Below are 20,454 nucleotides of genomic sequence, written 5' to 3' on the forward strand. Positions count from 1 at the left end.
TGCCTGTAAGCAAACACACAGAAAGTCTAAAGGTGCAGTCACATCAGAAAAATTTTGGCGGCCGGAAGGTCTGTTGTGTACTGTCAGTAGTGTAGTGATGTATGAATCACGGCTCACACAGACGTCACTCTCAAACCAAGCAGCTGTCTGTCGGTCACAGCGGAGAATTAGCATTAACAACTTGAACTTGTTGCAAATTCATCACCCTCAAAAAAATTAAAATAAATAAATAAATAAAAACATTCCTGATGATGGAATATTTCCAGATCCTATGGACCATTTTCACAGACTATATGATGACACATTTCCGCAGTTATTAACGTCATAAATGTATACATAAATACGTCTCTCTCACTTTTTTGTTCTCTCTCCCACACACTATTAAAAAAGAGAGCACCATACTCTAACTATCTGACATAAAACAGACACCAGGGATGCCCAATCTCAGCCGGCTCCTCCGGTTGCCATGACCACAAGCACTCCAGTAGAGGTCTATTTAGGTCATTTTGTTCTATAACCCGTCATTCTCTGTGTGTCAAATTTGAGAGGATCTAAAAAATCAACAAGAGCTTCAGAACTTGTCTAATCAGCCATATTTTAAAGGGCTAGTTAACCAGAAAATGAAACACTTGTTATCATTTACTCAGTCATGTTGTAAACTTGTATGACACAGTTGAAGACATAATAAGACATTCTGAAAAAAAAAAAAAAATCCTGGCCGCCGGTTTCCATGAAAGTGACTAGGTCTGGGTTCAAAATGACGAAAAAAAAAAAAAAAATGAAACATAAAAATAGTACATATGACTTGTGTGTTTCTGAAGCAAAATGATGGTTGGTTTTATTTATACTGCTTTAAACTAGCATATTTTATTTATTTGTGTAAGTTCTTGGTGTTTTGTACGGACAGAACTTTGTTTTGGCTTGTTCATTTTCAGGACTTCATAACACCATCTGCACATTTTGGCATATCGTAGCGCTGGTAGCGATTCTTTGTTCCTTCTGCATCCTCTCGGGACCTCTGCCTTGGTTTGTGTATGTGTGTTTACTGCTTTTTATTCCATATTAGTTGATTATCTGATTAAGGTCCTTCATTAGCGTGGGTCTCTTCTTCCAGAAATCATCATCGACTGATTTCTGAGAGCTTTTCTGGCAGGTTACTTGGCTTTCGCACACACACTGGCTAATGAGTGATAGGACTGTTTCTGGGGGCTATTTTCTTGAATAGACTTCATGTTTACCTTCAGAATTCAATGAGGTGTTCATTAACGCTCTTTGTTAATTCAGGCTCTTTTTTAGTGCTTTATTACCAAGTTTTAGTATTGGGTAGTTTTAATAAGATAAAAGAAGAGTTAAGTTGGGTTGTTCACCCAAAAATGATAGTTCCTCAGTTTAGTCATCGTCATATAACTTTCTTTCTTCTGTGAAACACAAGAGATTGTTGTTTTCCAAGCTAACTGAAGCTTTCAAACAATTGATAAAAGTGATCCATAAAACTGTTTGCAGTATTTTGAAACCATATAATACATTTTGTGACAAATAGACTTAAACGTAAAAGTTAATCCAAAAATGTAAATTCTGTCATTTATTCATTCTTATGTTGAGACTTCAGTTCTTCTTTAACCCTTTAAGTGCCACCCCCCATTTTTGAATATAGATGTGAAAGTGCACTATTCAAACTTAAATTGTTATAATTCATGGACACTTTGGAAGACCTAAGGTTGGATAAGTTATGTTCCAAAATAAGGTATTTTCCAAATTTGAAGTTGATATAAAAAAAATTGAGGTTCCTGAGGCACTATTCAAACTTAAATTGTTGGAGGGCGTTATACCACAAACAGCCACCGGGTGCCATCACAAACGCCACGGAATTTTTATAATGCATTTTTCTGTCACAAATGTCTAAATATCTCTGTCAATATCACGTCTATCACAAAATAACCACCAAATATGGAATCTTGAGACTCAGACCTTTCCGACAATATGTATTTTGTCAAGATTATAAAAAGTTTTCATTCTAAAAGTCCATAATACATTTTATAATATGACACCTGACTCCACCCACTAAGGGGAAGGAGACTGCCAAAAGATATTAAAGTACGATTTCCATGGTAACGCAATGTCCAATTTTTAAAATGGTTTTCACAGGATGAATTTTGAGGTTTTAAGTTTTCAAGTGATATGTAAATAATGAGTATTACTAAGATATGTGACAGAGAAAAAAGACAATGAAAAAAGAGCGCCAACGGGCCCACCAGTGGGCCGGTGGCACATAAGAGGTTAAAGCACATCCAGTATGGTGAAAGGAAGCTTAAACATGCTTGCTCTACATTTGATAACCAATGAGGTCTGTTCTCATCAAATACGGTTGAGTTTCTATTGACCATATTTGATGTGCTCCATGTATGTGCATTGATCAATGTTTAGATATGAATAAACGATGGAACGATTGTGACGACGCAAGACAGAATGATGACAGAATTTTCCTACATAAATACCGTTCTTTTGAACTTTCTATACATCAAAGGATCCTGAAAAAAAAACTATCCCTTTAAGTCGACTTATAATTGAATGTTGCTTGTACTAAAATGGTCATGATTTAGTTGTACGTGAACTTTATCTTTTATATGTCAGTTACCTCGCTGAATGATTCACTGACCTCTTTGCATATGAAATGAGTAACAACGCCTCTCTCATGTTCCTGAATGGACAGTTATATGTAAACGTGGGCAGTGACATTAAAGTGCTCATGGGTCTGGGTGGTCTGGAGTGAGAGATTTGTGTTGTGAACGAGTATGTCTATATCAAGCTCTTTTTTATTGTATATTCGCATTAAATTTCTGGATTTTTTTTTTCTTATCTTGTTCATATTGTTTTTGAATTACCATAATTACGAGATGACAAGATGATTCTGCTCTGAACTACATCATCAGACTCAGAAATGATTTTTTTTCTATTCCAAGGCTTATAATGTCAAAAAATGGATCCATGTGCGCCTTTGGTGCTTATATAACAGTAGATAAGGCCAAAAAAATCACATCTCTGTAATTTGTGGCTGAATTGCGATATTCTACATTTTTCTAATTTTTTTATTTTTATTTTTATACATACTGTCCAGTTTTGTCCAATGAAACATTGTTTAAAAGCAATGAAAACAAATTTATTTAAATTAACCTTGTATGCTATGTTATATATTATGTACAAAAAAGGGGCTAAAATCAAATTACATTCTAACATTGTAACATTATAATCTAAAAACAAAAACAATGCTATTTAAAGCAGAAGTTAAGTTCACTGAACTAAAAATGAATAGAAATAAAAACTAAAGCACAGGTTAGTTGCATTATATTTTGATTACCCCATTACAAAAGTCACTTTACAGTTATTGCTATCATAAAACACACTTAGCCTACTTTTGGGTTTAAAATTCTACACATGGCACATTTATTGTCCAACTAACAATATTTTAGTGACATGTATATTTTAGGCAGCGCACGTTCACTGAAGTCTGTGCAGTTTAGTGGAGAATCGCATACAGTAGGCTCATCTGCTCCTGACAGCAAAATGGAAATATGTCCATGACTTACAGTTGGAGAATATACCTGTGAAATGTAATTTATCCACTGAGGAAAACAGCACATCTCAAACGCATTGAACAGCACAAGTAGCCTCTCTGTCAGCAGCACATGAGTCTGTCAGAGCATCTGACCAGGCAAACTGATTTAAACTATACATATTAACTAAATCTTACCAGTTATTTTAAAGCCCTTAATATAAGCATGTCTCATGTCATGCACTTTCCCCGCAGCAGCTCACTCTTTGAGTCTTCTGCTCTCATATCAAACTACTGTATATGGAGGAAGTATAGCCTCATACCATATCACTTATAAAAAAAAAAAAATATTGATATATCATACAAACTTGATATACCACCCAGCCCTACAGTAAAGTATCTAATCTGTACATTAATTCACTAATTATTCTTTTGCAAATTCATGAAGAAAAAATAAAGTTCAAAATTAACACTGACTAATCGGATGACAGAAATTGACTGCTTTTACATGACATTACCACAGCCGAAGAGGAGACATCAGGCCTTTTATATGATTCAAGGTTTCTGAATTATTGTGTGAATGGTTGTTCTGGTTGCAAACCCTAAACATGTAAACATGACATGAAACAGCATTAAAACAGTTAATATGTGATAAAACCAAGTCAGCCTAAAGAGACTGTTTTTGTATTGTTGTGTCTGATTATGATATCTAACTCTTAATGTTGTTTCTCATACTTTCTGTCTCTCTGTAGGTGGATGAGGATGTAGCATTGGATCAAGCTCTCAAGTTCTGCCAGATTCAGATGGCGACGTCGGCACAAAGACAGGTAGGACACAGACTCTCTCTGTCTCACACCAGGAAATAACACTGGCTGCTTTTCCCTCTGGAATGCAAATCCAATATTCTCTCCTCTGCTCACTCTGTTGGAAACACAGCAGTTTTCACATTTGGCTGTGGTGCTGCCCCCTTTCTTTCTCATTTTAGGTTTCTCTCTCCCCTCCCACACGCACACTCTGTCTTTTCTGTGTCGTTTATGAGAAGCATTAATTATGCACCTTTTGCTAGTATCCCTCCATCTCTCTCACTGTTCAAATAATGAAAACTTCTGTTGAGCAGCAAAAAGAGAAAAACAGAGGTTGTGTTTGGTAAGGAATAGACTACACACAGTACTAACTACTATTAAAAATGGCTTGCACAACTGTATGCAGTATTCAAATATTAAAACATATGGTTTGTTGAATGGAAATGGAAATTCTTAAAATTGTTAATTATGGATACATGTGACAAAAAATATATTATTCTTTATTTTTATATAATGCTAATAAGTTAATATGATATTATATATATGTTTATTATTATATTAGAATGTTATTCTATGAATATATAGTTTCTGGTAATATATTAAATATTATTAAATACCTTTTATGAATATTAAATAAAAAAAAAAATCGGTTTTAATCTTTCTGAGGACATTAGTTTTGTAATTAGTCATAAAAAGATGTCCTTTTAGGGCGCAATAATATTATCAAAAGTCACAGTATTTCAGTAAAAACTGAGGTTACCAGGTACATTATCACACATGTATGGCATTCCAAACATCCCCAGAGCGTGCTGACTGGGTTTTCTTCAGAGAGACACGCATACAGGTGTGTCTGATGTTCAGCTCTCATTCGCTCCTGTATGAGAGCGCTCTCTCTTTTCATTTGTCATTCATTAGTGTGCTGAAACTAGTCTGGGCAAAACATATAAGAGCCCCTGCTGTGCATCTCATCTCTCTCTCTCTTTTACTCTCTCCATCTCTCACCCACTCAAGCAGCCCCCACCTCTTCCCCCGATTCAATCGCTTTCATTTCACATCACTGTCACTCATGCTATCCGTTCATCTCCTCTGCTGCGTACTTTGCTCTAATGCGCCATTACTACAATGTTTTCTGTCTGATAACTGACAGGTCGGCCATGCTAGTCCACCATTAGCGTGTAAAACAACACGGGAACTATGGATGCACTGTATAACTCTGCTATTTTTCATCTGCATCAATATTATTAGGCTGGTGTTGTAAGATAATATCAGAGCTATTTATCCCAATTTGAATAACAGGTACAAAACAGTTATCTGTCTTTCCTGCAATGCAGAAAAAAATATATATTTTAAGATATATACTGTATATATGCTGTGTTTTGATGGTATATGAAACCGAGGAACTAAAAACAGCAACGACAGCAAAATTACTATTGTTTTAATACAATATAAATAATGCACTTATTAAATGTATTACTTTTTTAGTTGACAAATTACAAAAAAAAGTTATTTTATTTATTTCTGACTTTTTAAGGATGTTTCACATATTTCATAAAAAGAAAAAAAAATACTTTTTTTCAGTTAAAAAACAAAGTTTCATTCAATATTAGAACATACACACAGAACATTACTCTAGCGTTAGTAAAGAGTCCCTAAAATTGAACTCAACCTCTTTCCTCAGACTGTTTGAGGTGGTTTGTTTATTCATCAGGTCTCCCTTCTTTGTTGTCTCGCTCTGAAGCAAGCAGTCAAACAGGAAATGCGCCTGTTGGTGGGAAGCGTGGGTTCATGCATTGGTTTGAGAGAGTGAGTGAGTGGGTGGGGGGTGCTCATCACAAATGCTTCAGTGTATGTGATATACTGCAGAGCGCTAACAAACCTGCTCAAACACCCCAGTCAAAGGAAACATGTTCTGAATTCAGTCACCAGACAAACAGTCATGACACACTTGTGTATTTCTTGAGATATCCAATTTCAGGCTGTTTGAACTCTTTTTTTCGTTATTGATTACTCATTAGTCATCTGACTGACGTTTTATCCTGTGACTTGCAGTACATTTATTACAGGCATATTCCCCTGGAGCACAAAAGTCATGGCTCGAGTCTAATAGGTGGTACTGCGCATGTGTCAAACTCGTCCAGGCGTGCTCATGTGCGTTTGAGTATACATTAATACAGTAATTATTTTGTTTCATGCGATTTGTTGCATTGTGTTTGTTTGTTTTTTTTAGCTTGACCCTTTTTACTGAGGCATGAGCCCGAGTGAAACATTACTGATAAATCATTTTTTGAAGATGGAGATGACCGTATACAGACAACATTTCAGCAATCATGTTGTGTGTGTTTCTGTCAGCTGTTTAGAATCAGAAATAGTGGCACCGGTTTTGCAAATGAATCACTAGGACTGAAACGATTAGTCGACATTATTGACAATGTTGACAAAAAAAAAAATTGTCGACATATTTTTGTTGTCGAGTAGTCATTTGATCTCATATAACCTAATGTAAGAGTCTGCAATAACGTGGTTTGACCAGTGTGGCGCTGTAGCGCAAGACTGTAATTCAGCTCTACTGATGCATTTCAAGAGATGAAGAGACAGCGCTTCAGAGCAAACAGAGCAGAACCGAACCTGAAACCAATAGTATGTTCCTGCACAACTGGAGGCTGCCGTTTTTGGACCGCATTTCTAGGACCACATTTCCAGGACCCTAGTTTTTTGCAACAGCGCCACCTGCCGAATTGGATGATATAGCGGAGGCTGCATTTCTAGGACCGCATTTCTAGGACTGTGGTGGTTTAGTTTGTAGTAATGTTTGTAAAGTATGTTATTAAAGATATTGAATCTCAGGAACATTTTTTTTTTTCAATTGTGATTTTTGATTTAAAATGCATCAGAGGTTAATTACTAAGTATGTAATACTTGCTTTGAGTCACAATTTTAAATTTAAACAAATGAATTTACACTTAAAATATCAATCAAAAATGTATTTTAACCTTTATACAATGGAAAAAGTGGATTACCTTAAAAGTCTTAGTTTTTTTTTTTTTAAATATACTATATGTTGATTAACCCCTTAAGTTTAAGTTATTAGTCATTATCAGGTTAAATAAAGATGGAATCAGCATTTGCAGTCACTAAATTACAGCCAGATATTTTAAAGGTTGTAGAGAGGCAAAACACAAGACTCAAGAATGATTCAAGAATGTATATATATATATATATATATATATATATATATATATATATATATATATATATATATATATTATATATATATATATATCATAGTTATATAGTCAGACACAATACAACAACACAAAAAGACCCCCTTTTCAGCTGCTGCATGGACAGAATGTTTGTAGACTTCAACTCCTGAGAGAGAGAGAGAGAATTAAATAAGAAACATTTGCTTTAACATTTTGTAAGTTGTGTAAGTGCAAGAACACACACAAACACATGATATGATCCAGCATTCCTCTGGAAAAAGAACAACACCGATGCACTGCACTTCATCTGTGAAGCTCAGTTGTGTTGGTGTCCTATCCAGTACTCCTCTCAGATAGGCAAACAGGATGTCCTGTTGTTCCTCACTGTCAAGGTAGACAGGCACCCGGGAAGAGGTTAGCTTACTGAATGTAGCCAATTCACCATCACTTCATATTGGCCATGCAGAACATGACAGAAACTAACAGATGATAACATGGACTGTATGTGGTGTAGACCTGCAGAATAACTATTAAAACTGCCAAACGTCTCATTAATCACTGCAAAACAATCCCAAAACAACAGAATATTAACACATATTGTGGTGCAACTAGTCAGTCAGCGCAGTGTAGTTATGAAAGATGATTTATTTTTAACTAATATGGTAAAACAATGAGTATTAAACAAGTTTTCACATGAATACAGTAAGCTACAGGTAAATCTGACACACCTCACATCAACATGCTTTTATCATCTTTTTAAGTTTAATTAATGTGCTGGTTAGATTTACTTATTACAGTCATTAAATCAACAAGGTTTAATTAAATCATGGCCACGAATTAAGAACGTTGTAATAATAAAACTAGCACACAAATTCTTAATTTTTGCTTTCCTCTCAATAACAAAATAAACACATCAAAAACTGACTGCGGTGTGAAAGCAGCAGTTAAAAAAGCATCTGATTACAGCGATGTGGATGTATGCACAAGCAGTTAATTGATTTATCGTACTAATAATCGTTAGATCAGTCGATTAGCAAAATAATCGTTTGTTGCAGCCCTATGAATCACTCTTTTAATCTAATCGGTTAATTGGGTTTGCAAAAAGATCTGAATGTTCACGATTCTTTTTGATTCATTTGGACAGTTCACTCATGCTTTGATTCATACGCAGAGTTTTCTCACAGCATAACGGGATACTTTATAAGTCAGAAAACAAAAAGAGTGTTGGATGAGGTGGATATTTTTCTAGAATCTATTGTAGGAAACAAAACGTTAAAATGTATGTCAGCAGTCTTTATTGCACTTGATGATTGTGAACGACTCTCTACTTTTGTCCATATCTTGCCCTTTGACACTTTTTAATGGGGAGGCTCATACAGGTTTAAAATGACATGGGGATGAGTAAAAGTCAGTGTTTAAACCTATGGTTATTTGCCACAGTGTTAACTGCTAGGCTCCACCACCCCCTCATCATAAAGTCCATTGCTCCTGAAGCACTTGTGCAGCATCCAGCCTCTTTTAAACCTCTGTAATTCCTCAATTGCTGTAATTGCTGAAGGTCCATTAACATGTTTGGAGTTCATTAACTTGCTGTCAGTGGGTTGCTGTCTCTTTGTGCTGTCTGTTGCTCACTGACTATAAAGAGTCGCTCACTCTCTCACTCTCTCCATCTGCAGATGCTTTGAAATTAGAGATGTGATTTCAGGCTACAGGAAGAGCAGTTGTTTTTAGAGGTTATGAATGGTTTTGTTTGCTGTTTGGTGTCATTTGAGTCATCATGTGTCTTTTAGAGTGCAAGAGAAAAAGCGAATAGAGAGCAAATATTTCACTATTGCAAATGGTGCATACTCCTGTGTGGCTTTTCTCATAATGTACAGGTCAATTTGTTTTGTACTGTGCACAGGAAAATGAAAACTCACTGTGAACAAGAACATATGAATGTTACAGGGCCTTATAAACATTTACCAATTTGAAGCATTGCCCATGCATGTTCTCTGCACAATTGGAGGGAAAAATGCTGCATTTTCAACTACTTTTAAAATGTCTCGCAGGTGTCCCACACCAAAATGAAAGCTGTATAGTGAAAGCTGTTTAAAAAAAAAAGGACAGCTGTAAATATTAGTATTGTAATTTTACTGTTGGTCTGTAAAATAAAGATTAAATTCAGTTATTATTATTACTAGATACTTTTTATTTTACAGTGCAATAGTATTTTTGCTATGGTAATATATTTATAATTTAAACAATATAAAAACATTGGTTTTAAATAAAATAATTATAATAATTTTTTTATATATTATTTTTTTTTATCTGGGCATCAGTTTATACTAACTATGATGTGTACCGCTACACATTTTCCGGAGGCATCCCTCTGCGTAGTATTAGGGCAAAATCGGTGGTGAAGGAGATAATCAACTTCTGTTCAAAATAAAGTTATACAGACAGATCAAGTGTCTAATTTTACCTCGTCCCTCTTTACACAAAAAGTTTTTCGCCCAGCTCAGGGTAAAACACCAGTTATCGAGCGGCTACCATCCTGAGTCTCAAGGTGTACTGGAATGTTTCCACCAGACCCTTAAGATGATGTTACGAACGTTTTGTGTGGAAACGGGTTGAAACTGGGATGAGGGGTTGCCAATGCAAAATTGATATGATTCTTTAGGGTCTTAATGAAAAGTCTGTAACATAGTTTGGTTAAAATTTCTCAATGGTAGTGTAAAACAACACCCTTTTTTACCCTGTCAAAAACAGCTGTTTTCAGAGCAAGTCGTTTTGCAGCATTTTCCTTTAAATGCAAATGAGCTCTGCTGGCCCCACCCCTCTCTTCCGAGCTGCTCTCTGAGGGACTGTTTACTTTAGTGCATTCATTGTGAAACTCGCTAATTAGCACATTATTAGAAGAAGGCGATTTGCAAAGATTCATTAAAAAACTTTACACTCACTTCTCCTGGAGGTGAAGCTGGATCACAAATGATCCGCGCAAAGATAGACGCATTTATGTAGATCAGGGGTGCATTCCCTTCAGAAACAAATGTAAACCACTGCGTCTTCAGTGGCTCAGATGTCAGGAGTAAATGATGACTGCTGTGTTCATTATTACATCCAACAACAGAACACCTCAATCACTTAGGAGTCATTCTTATCTACATCTGCTCCAGCAGTGAAACTGGACTGATGACAGTCACTCAGGGCGGGTCTGAGGAAAGACGCCAGTCCAGTCTGTGCTGAAACACCACTGTCAATTAAACTGTTGTGGGAGGGGCCTGTCTGTGTGATGTCACATAGTGACATGGTGACATTGATAAGAGACTAACTAATGCCGCTCCCAAAAAATGACTCTAACTATGGTCAGGAGGAAACCATGGTTAATAAATAATTTAAGAGGAGTTTATTTTATGTTTGGCTGTGTTTTTATAAGATTACATAATTACTGTATCAGATGATCAGCCATTTGCTTGTTTGGATCCCCAACAGTCTGTTTACTTACAATTACAAAATTCCACCTCTTATGCAAATTGCAGGTCACAATCACATTTCTGTGTATTGAAATCAAAACTGACAGAGAGCCTCATTGCTATATCACTTTGTTGTCTAATACACATTTGTGTACATTATGTTAAGGGCCTAATCCATATTTAAGCACACGCACTCATGTGCATAGGTGCACACGGCCGAACACGTGGTTGTGCTGCTTGTATGTTAAAGCATGCTGCACCTAGCAGGAGTGTTTCCATAGTAACAGGATTGTGCCAGTGCACCTCCTGCGCTCCATAGAGCATAACTCTACACGTGTAACTGAAGCCTACCATTAAATGAAAACGAATTCCTTCATTTCTACGCCTTCTCCATTAACACTGTTTGAAGACTAGCCTCTGCTTTAGTGTGACCACTTGGCCCCCTTGTGGTCAGAATGTTCCGCTTGAGAACAGATTCTTGTTGCCGCGTTGACAAAGGGTCAGATATTGTGGCTGAGAGATGAATTTTTGTTTTTCTACTAAGTAGTGTCAGAGTTGTGAGCTAGACCAGACACCTCATTTGGGAAATTATTTTCCCTCATACAATCTCTGTCAAGCCTCAAAAACAAAGTCAGCTTGGGGAAAAAAAGTTATGGCTGCTTATTTTTGGCATATTACTATGCATTTAGTTAACTAATAATGGAATAAACTACTTTTTGAGTGTTGTTATACCTTAGAGTTAAGGCTCATTCACACCAAGGACAGCTTTAACTATAAAGTTTTAATTATCGTTCTAATTAATTGAAAATTTAAACCATGGCTATAACAATAACGACTCAGAGGGACAATATCATTGGAATCACTTACAGAATGTTTTATTCCAGCTGATGAACAATAAAGGTCAATCAGACTCCAGCTGGCTTTCAAGAGCTCAGCGTTTAAGGCAGTAGAAGATGTAATGACAGCTTAGATGTATAATAAACAGAACATTATTGTGCATTAGTGTTATGCTAATATAGTTTCGGCGTATTCGTTCGGCGTTATTTCCTCTAATATGTTTATTTGGAGCCAAATCTGCTTCATGCAAGCCCTTCCCGTGTGTGCTATAAAGACACTTAAGTGCCATTTTGAGCTGCAGATAATATGGTTATTTTTCACACAAGAAGCAGAAACATGGCAAGCGACAAAATGCATTGATACTTTCACAGAAAACAACAATGCTCTAAATATAGTTATTTTTATCTATCATATTTGACTCTGACCATGCAAACCAGGTTTGTGATGACATTTTTTCATCTACACTTTTAATCAACATGTTAAGAGCATTTTAAAATAAACATAATTGTTATAATTGAAAATTATTTGTAGATGGCAAGGAAAGACAACATAAACTCTGAAATTACTAGTTCGCTTTGTTTTCTGCTCATGATGAGAGCGTTTTGATCATGTGCATTATTTGTTTGTTTTTAGTAGATACTTATTTTAAACAAAATATAAAAATGGTCCAGGCTTCAAGAGGAAAACTCTAAACCCCCTTTTTCTGTAGCTTCTGCCTTGCGTATGTATCTAAATGTAAAAATAAATACAGCTTGATAAAACATCTGATCTTACCTGAATATAACCTAAATATCATTGCTATATTGCAAATCATTATTTGACCTGTCGCATGATAAATTGTGCATGATAAATCTCAGATGCATTAAAAGAGAGACCTTCAGAATTTCATAGAAACTTGGGGGTGATGTCGTTTGACTTGGGCTGGTAAGCAGACATCTAACAACACCCTAGCAACCACCCAGATCACCTTAGCAACTTTTTTTCTTGTTCTAGTTTCACACGTACAAGCACCACTCATATTTACTTCTGAAGAAAACTTTAGTTCTTTTTTTATCATATGCTGCAGCTTCATGAAAGTTTCCATCCTTCCTACTGGAAGCTTTTGATCATTGGTGCACAAAACCAAGATGTGACCGCACCAGTCCAACACCTCTGAGAGAGAGACGAAGAGTGCGAAGCTCTGCAGAAAGAGAGAGTGCGTGGTCGTTCGATCAGCTATTGGCTGTGGTTTGGCTTTGTTGCTATGGCAACAGCTGGTTCTGTTGTGGTGTAGTTTGTTTGTGGAGCTGTGAGTGTGTCCCTGAGTGCTTCTCTCAAGACACACACACACAGGACCCAGAGCTGTTTAGTTTTGTTTGCCTGCTCACTTGCTTGTTCTGCTGAGCATCTACTGAATCGTCCATCTTGTGATAGAGGGCACTCCGCAGGGCAAAACGAAACACTAGTTCACAGGTAGGCCTCACGGTTACAGCTGATTGGATGTTCAAGTCTGAAGCATGAGCTTTTGATTGGATATTTGCTCAGCAAATGTGTTTCCTGCTTGTTGATTGGTTGTTTTAGTGGCTATATTGCTAATTCTAAGAGTTAAAATGCTGCTTAATGAATATTGTTTGGTTTATAATGTTTTATTTTAAAACTGTAGTATGCAACAGCATGACCTCATTACATATATGCTTATAATTGATTGTGTGATATCCAGTTATCATCTCAGAAATACAGTAACATTTAAAAGTTGTTGTTTTTTTGCAGTAAAAAATTGAAAATGTAAAAAATTTAAAGAAATGTGTTAATTCAACAAGGATGCATTAATTTGCGACAATTAATGCAATAAAAGTCACAGTAAAACTTTATTTTAAAAGATTTTAATTTAAAAAAAAAAATTAATGAATCCTGAAAAAAATAATGCATCATGGTTTCCACAAATATATTAAGCAGCAAAAACTGTTTTCAGCATTTATAATAATTAACAAAAAAGTGTTTCTTGAGCAACAAATGTGCACATTATACTGATTTCTGAAGGATCATGTGACACTGAAGACTGGAGTAATGATGCTGAAAATTTAATAAATTACACTTTTTTCAAACAGAAAACTGTTATTTTTATTTGATTTATAATGGTTATTTATAATGAGTGGTTTCTTATTGACCGCAAGAATGCAAAGAAGTAAAGAGCAGAAGGTCATCATCAACTTATTTCAATCTTTGTTTCTGTCTATTTTTTTTGGCTCCATTTAAGTATTGAAAGAGATGACGTCAACTCATGGCACTGTTTTCTGTCCCATCTGTCTCTCAGAGCTCCAGTGATGCACCCAGCACTCCTAAGTTTAGTAAAGACCAGCGAGACATCTTCTTCCCCGCATCGTTCTCCACGCCGTGCCTCCACACGCACACGTACACGGCACCAACGCAGGACGGGGAGGCCAAGCTGAGCAAGACCCCTCGACCGCTTCTCATACAGCCGCAGACACACAGCACTCCAACACAGATCTACTGCCCGCCCTCCAGCCAACCCGACCAATCACAACAGCAGAAAACGCCCAGCCAGCCAATAGCAAGCATGGCCTTCTTGCCTCACACAGGTACAGCATCCATAGGCTTTACTTTTGCTTTGAAATTATAGAAATGATTTTTACACACAAATGAATCTGCTGTGCATAACACTTGGCATACTACATAGTGTACTATTCACTGCATACTGTGCAATATATAATTTGTATACTTTCTAGTACAGCATGATTTAGTGAGTGTACAGGTTTAAATTAGTGCACATATCAGCTGTCCAATTATCATCTCAGAAATACACTTCCATTTAAAAGTTTGGAAAGAAATTATTTTATGTAGCAAGGATGCATTAAATTGATCAACAGTGATAATAAAACACATTTACAATGTTACAAGATTAATTTTTTTATTTCAAATAAATGCCATTGTTTTAAACTTTGTTCATTAAAGAATCCTGAAAAGAATATCACTGTTTCCACAAAAATAATAAGCCACACAACTGTTTTCAACATTGATAATAATAAGAAATGTTTCTTGAGCAGCAAATCAGTATATTAGAATGATTTCTGAAGGATCATGTGACACTGAAGACTGGAGTAATGATGCTGAAAATTCAGCTTTGATCACAGGAATAAATTACATTTGAAAATATATTCAACTAAAAACATTTTAAATTGTAATAATATTATTACTGTATTTCTGATCAAATAAATGCCAGCCCCAAACTTGAATGGTAAATATGGTTGTTTTGCATTTTTATTTCAATTTTATAAACTTTACATTTGACAGTCCCAACAAACAATGAGAATAATAAAAAGAAAAAAGTAATTAATCACACTTTTAAGGACAAGTTGAGAGCATTGCATTGTGGGATACATTATTCCATGAAATTTGCTCCGTTGTATACTACACAAAGCTAGTAGGTCATGTGGGTATTGTATGCATACTGAAAAGTTACGGACTATGCACAGTACACTGCATAGTGCATACTAAAATAAAGTAGTATGGTAGTACCTGTATATTATTTCAAACATGCCCCTTTTAGTAGATGCTGCTTTGGTTGACACTCTGCATGTGTCCAGCAGAGGGCGTGTTTGTTCATGAAATTGTACATTCTGTTAATAATTTACACTTTATGTAACCGCTGCATGTTGGGCAACAACATGCAGCTTATAACTTCACCAAAAAATGTCATTACTAATAGAGCAAGTTGTGTCTGTCTCACTCCCTCTAAGATACACACTCAGACGGGTGTGTTCGCTGTGTCTAGTTTAGACTGATGTGTTCTGTGCTTCATGCTCAGTTGCTAAGGAAACAAGGATGAAGTGCCCAAGTACATGATTGTGTTAAGTGTGCATGTATACGGCTGAAGGGCCCCGTGTGTGTCCTTGAGGCCAAATGAAAGTGCATGCACTACTACATAATCACATTTGTGTGAAATGTAGTCACAGTTTGTACCATATAACCCTCGTCAAAATTAATTTACCTCATGAGACGTTTTGTCAAATGATGTGTCTCTGATGTGTCTGTGTGTGTAGAGGACAGAGAGGAGCCGGTTACTGAGGGTCTGCTGTACCGCCAGCAGGAGTCCCATCTGTGCCAGCAGATGAAGATGACCACCGTCTCTCAGATTCACAGCACACAGGAGTGGGCCGCTCACGAGCCCCCGTCCTGCTCAACACAAACCAGCACAGGTAACATCTGCTCACATTTGAGAAGTTTTTTGAGATTTGTTTTTTTTTTTAAAGCAATGAGCACTTTTATTCAGCAGGGATGCATTAACTTGGATGCCAAGGTGGCAGTAAAGACATTCATAGTGTTACAAAATGCCGCTCTTGTGCAGCACAACTGATTCAACACTTAAAATAATAAGAAATCTTTCTTGAGCAGCAAATCATCATATTAGAATGATTTCTGAAGGATCATCTGATACTGAAGACTACAGTTATGATGCTGAAAATGCAGCTTTGATCACAGGAATAAAATACATTTTGAAATATTTTCAAATAGAAAACAGTTATTTGAAATTGTAATAATATTACTGTTTTTACTCTTTCTGATCAAATATATGCAACTTTGATGAGCGTAAGAGAATATATATATATATATTTTTTTTAAATCTTACCAACCCCAAACTTTTAAATGTTAGTGTAATGAATAAATATGTGACCCTGGACCACAGAACCAGTGATAAGGGTCAATTTTTCGAAATTGAGATGTATACATCGTCTGAAAGTTGAATAAATAAGCTTTGCATTGATGTATGGTTTATTAGGATCAGACAATATGTGGCAGAGATGCAACTATTTGAAAATCTGGAATCTGAGGGTGCAAAAAATCTAAATATTGAGAAAATCACCTTTAAAGTTGTCCAAATGAAGTTCTTAACAATGCATATTACTAATCAAAAATTAAGTTTTGATATATTTACAGTAGGAAATTTACAAAATATCTTCATGGAACATGATCTTTACTTTACATATCTTAATGATTTTTGGCATAAAATCTATCATTTTGATCCATACAATGTATTTTTGGCTATTGCTACAAATATACCCCAGCGACTTAAGACTGTTTTTGTGCTCCAAATATATTATTGTAAATATACATATTTGATATTTAAATAGAAATAATTAATGCAATAATTAAAATAAATATATAACACCTACTTATTCTCTACTTGAATTTTCTACATTTTTAGAATAATAATAAAGCCATCTAAACTAAGAAATTACTTTTTTGTTTACAGAAAGTGACCAGTCAAAGCAGGGAGACGCAAGTCGCATCCGGTCCAGAATTCCTCCCAACATGCCCAAACTGGTGATCCCCTCCACAGTCACTAAATTCCCGCCAGAGATAACAGTCACGCCCCCCACGCCCACCCTGCTCTCCCCGAAAGGTAGCATCTCTGAGGAAACCAAACAAAAACTCAAGGTTGGTATTTTTGCGTCACTGATACTCATTCCTATTTCAGAGTAAAGCAGATAAGTTCTTTGCGATATTGACACATCAACAGATGCAATGACTCAAAACATATTGAACACTTTTTTGAACACACATTTTTTGGGGGACACTGTAGATCATCAGATGCTCTTTTAAAATGTTCTCTTTGTCTGTTTTTATTTTTTTTCATCAGAATGTGATCCTGTCCTCTCAGTCGGCAGCTAACGTGAAGAAAGACACTCTGGCTCAGCCCGCTTTAGAGGTGCAAGAGACATCGAGTCAGGAGTCCTCTCTTGAAAGCGAGTCGGATGAGGAAGATGACTACATGGACATTTGAACTGTCAAGCTTTGAGCCGAACTCTCAAGCTGAGCTCTGAAGCAAAATCTCCTTTTTTTTTTAATCGTGGAGCTGCAGCTAATTGTTGACGGTTTTGTCTTGGTCTGTTTTTCTATAGCGCGATTTCTCCGCTATATGCACGGTTTTCAGCGAAAGGGCTTTTTCCTACCCTGGCACTTGTGTCCTGTTGGTTTTGCTTTTCTGCTGCTAAGCATGGACTGGGTATTTATGTCGTTCTGCTGTTTTTTTGTTGTGTACAATCCTGCAAAGTGCCATTTTTACTCTAGCAGTTACGAAAATGATGCTCACAGCTAAACCACAGTGGAATCATGCAAAGTCAGTACAAAATCATTTCCTAGGATGGATTATGTAATATTGACAGTTTGTGTAATGCAATTTACTCACTCAGAGTTTCCTGGGCATTAAATCCATGATGACTTTGTTTACAGATTTACAAGGAAGGGAATTGTGCTTAACGTTTGGTCAGTTCAGCAGTGTAAAATAAACGCGAGTCATATCACTGCCAAGTTTCAGTGGCATTGCAACCAAACGTGGAATATCACCTCGAGACGTCAGCATGCAAACGTGACCGTTTTTTTTACATCCGTGTGGACATGTATCTCTGTTTTCCTGAGTATGCTTTGACTTCTTTTTTCAGAGCTCTGCTGCCTACACGAACAGTGCACATGGAGCTTCATGCTTGATCGGTTGTCCATGCTTTAGCTATTGGCTTTTTTAAAGGGGAGTTCTACAGATTTATGATTCTTCACAGCACCACAAGATTTCAGTTTAGATATTTACTGTATTGGTAATCTGTTGGTTGTGAAAATAGCAAACTTTGGAGTATTTAAGCCACCACAAGTTCCATTTCAGTTGTAGTACTGTTCGTGACTCTCATTTTTGACCTGATTTCATGTTTTCATTTGTAGTTCTATAACATTTCCATTTGAGGATGATAAACAGCAGTGGCTGAAAGGGTGAAGCATGTCAGCCTCGTCACCAGCACTGAGAAGATGTGATTATCATTCATATCACAATTGAAATGTGAATGTGATATAACTAGCTACGGAAGAATTGATTTGATGTTTTATTTGTATTTTTTCAAGGATTACGCCAAGATGAAAAAATGTGAAAAGGCCTAAAAAATGGTGCTGATCCCTTATTTTTGGCTTTTTTAAAATAACCTTTAAATGGTTAAATGGAAAGGTCACCCCAAATTTGGCAGTTTTTTATCATTTACTACACTCCTAACCTGTATTACTTCCTTTTCATTTGTGGAACACAAAAGGAGAAATTTAGCAGAACGTTCATGCTGTTCTTTTCCATACAATGAAAGTGGATGGAGACCAAAGGCTGTCAGGATCCAAAAATTTAAAAAGCATAGTGTGTATGACATTGTACACTATATTCCAAGCCATTAGATACTTTTGCGAGAGGAACAGACTGAAATGTAAGTAGTTATTTTCTCTCATTGACATTTGTTATAATATGGGGCATGTAAACATCAGATTTTCAGTGACTAATGAGTTGCATTTTGGTATGTTCCTTACTCTAGCCTTTTGTCAACATTCACATTCATTGTATGGGAAAGAGAAGCATTAACATTCTACCAAACATCTCCTTTTGGAGTTTATAATGACAAGATGGTAAGAAAATAAAGACAGACACTTACTTTATGGCTAAACTGTCCCTTTAACCAAAGTAAAGTGCCCAGACATTAGTTATACTGAGGTTATGTTCTTGATGTGAAATTTTGTTTCAGTTTGTAGTAGCACTGCTTTATCTTGGAGCATTAAGAGCATGTCTGACTGGACATTGGTGATTTTCTTTTCAAGTGAATGACTTTCTGGTCATGGTGCTGGTCATGTTTCCCCACCAGATCATTTCCAGTTCAGTTATTAAGAAAAATTTAGACGGAGGAATGTTTTTTACCGAACGTTTTCTATTTGTAGATGGATAAATAGCTACCAGTATTTTTTTGAGTGCAGAATTTTTCAATATAAGAAGAAAAGACAGAGATGTGTTGATGCAATGAACATGTGTGACCAAACTACCTGTAAACAGATAAAGAGATGTTTCTATTTTTTGCTCTTTGTAAAATAATATTTTGTTTGTTGTTGTCTTTTGTATGCTTTCTCCTATGCTTGTGTTAAGAATGTAAGACGGCGGCAGAGATGGATATATCCTCTTGTCTCTAGAGATGTGAGGTTTTCTGTGCTATTTGGAAATTTATGAGGTATTACTGTCCTCAGGCCTTTTTAATTTTTTTTCTGAGAAGGTTGATATTTCTGACTTGCTGCACTGATGATATCACAAAACCAAAAATACACTTAAACATTTTTACCTGATCTTTGTTTGTTTTTTTTAGATTACAAAGACCTTATGAAATCAAAATTATTATGAAATCACTGTTTCGTGAATGCATGTTCAAGTATATATTTATAAAAACAGTTTAACCTTTTAATTTTTAATCAAAATGTAATGAGGGTATCGTTTGTTGAAATGACAGACCTCTCTGGTGACGATTGCAGAACTTTTCCAATCATTTAATCAGTTGAAACTCAACTGCAAGCTCATGTTCAGATCTGCTTCCATCCAGTCAACAACCAGTGGATTGAATCAAGTCCTGCTCTACATTTCTTTATTTTTCCATGATCTCTTTTGGAAGTATGTCACAATCTGGAGAAAAAGATCTTTCAGTACTTGCGCTACTTCTATTACAGTGACTTTTAAACATAGTCAAAATTTACTTTAGTGTTAAAAAGAGCATTGATTCATGATGCATGATTCATCCTGCACTACACAGATTTTTGTCCACCAGTGG

General features: G+C 36.0%; 1 protein-coding gene across 9 annotated transcripts in view; it reads left to right on the forward strand.

Moving 5' to 3' along the window:
- LOC109044839 (calcineurin-binding protein cabin-1-like) overlaps positions 1–19,978 on the forward strand; it is an 84,930-nt gene extending 64,952 nt beyond the window's left edge. For all 9 annotated transcript variants that reach the window (XM_042762747.1, XM_042762746.1, XM_042762751.1 and 6 more), the window contains 5 exons: positions 4,303–4,377; positions 14,142–14,427; positions 15,889–16,044; positions 17,100–17,284; positions 17,487–19,978. In XM_042762747.1, coding sequence (XP_042618681.1) covers positions 4,303–4,377; positions 14,142–14,427; positions 15,889–16,044; positions 17,100–17,284; positions 17,487–17,630 — 846 coding nt within the window. In that variant the 3' untranslated portion in view covers positions 17,631–19,978. The remainder of the gene's footprint in view (positions 1–4,302; positions 4,378–14,141; positions 14,428–15,888; positions 16,045–17,099; positions 17,285–17,486) is intronic.
- The last annotated feature ends 476 nt before the right edge of the window (positions 19,979–20,454 follow it).

Source organism: Cyprinus carpio, chromosome A8, assembly GCF_018340385.1.
Source record: "Cyprinus carpio isolate SPL01 chromosome A8, ASM1834038v1, whole genome shotgun sequence".
Lineage (NCBI taxonomy): Eukaryota > Metazoa > Chordata > Actinopteri > Cypriniformes > Cyprinidae > Cyprinus > Cyprinus carpio.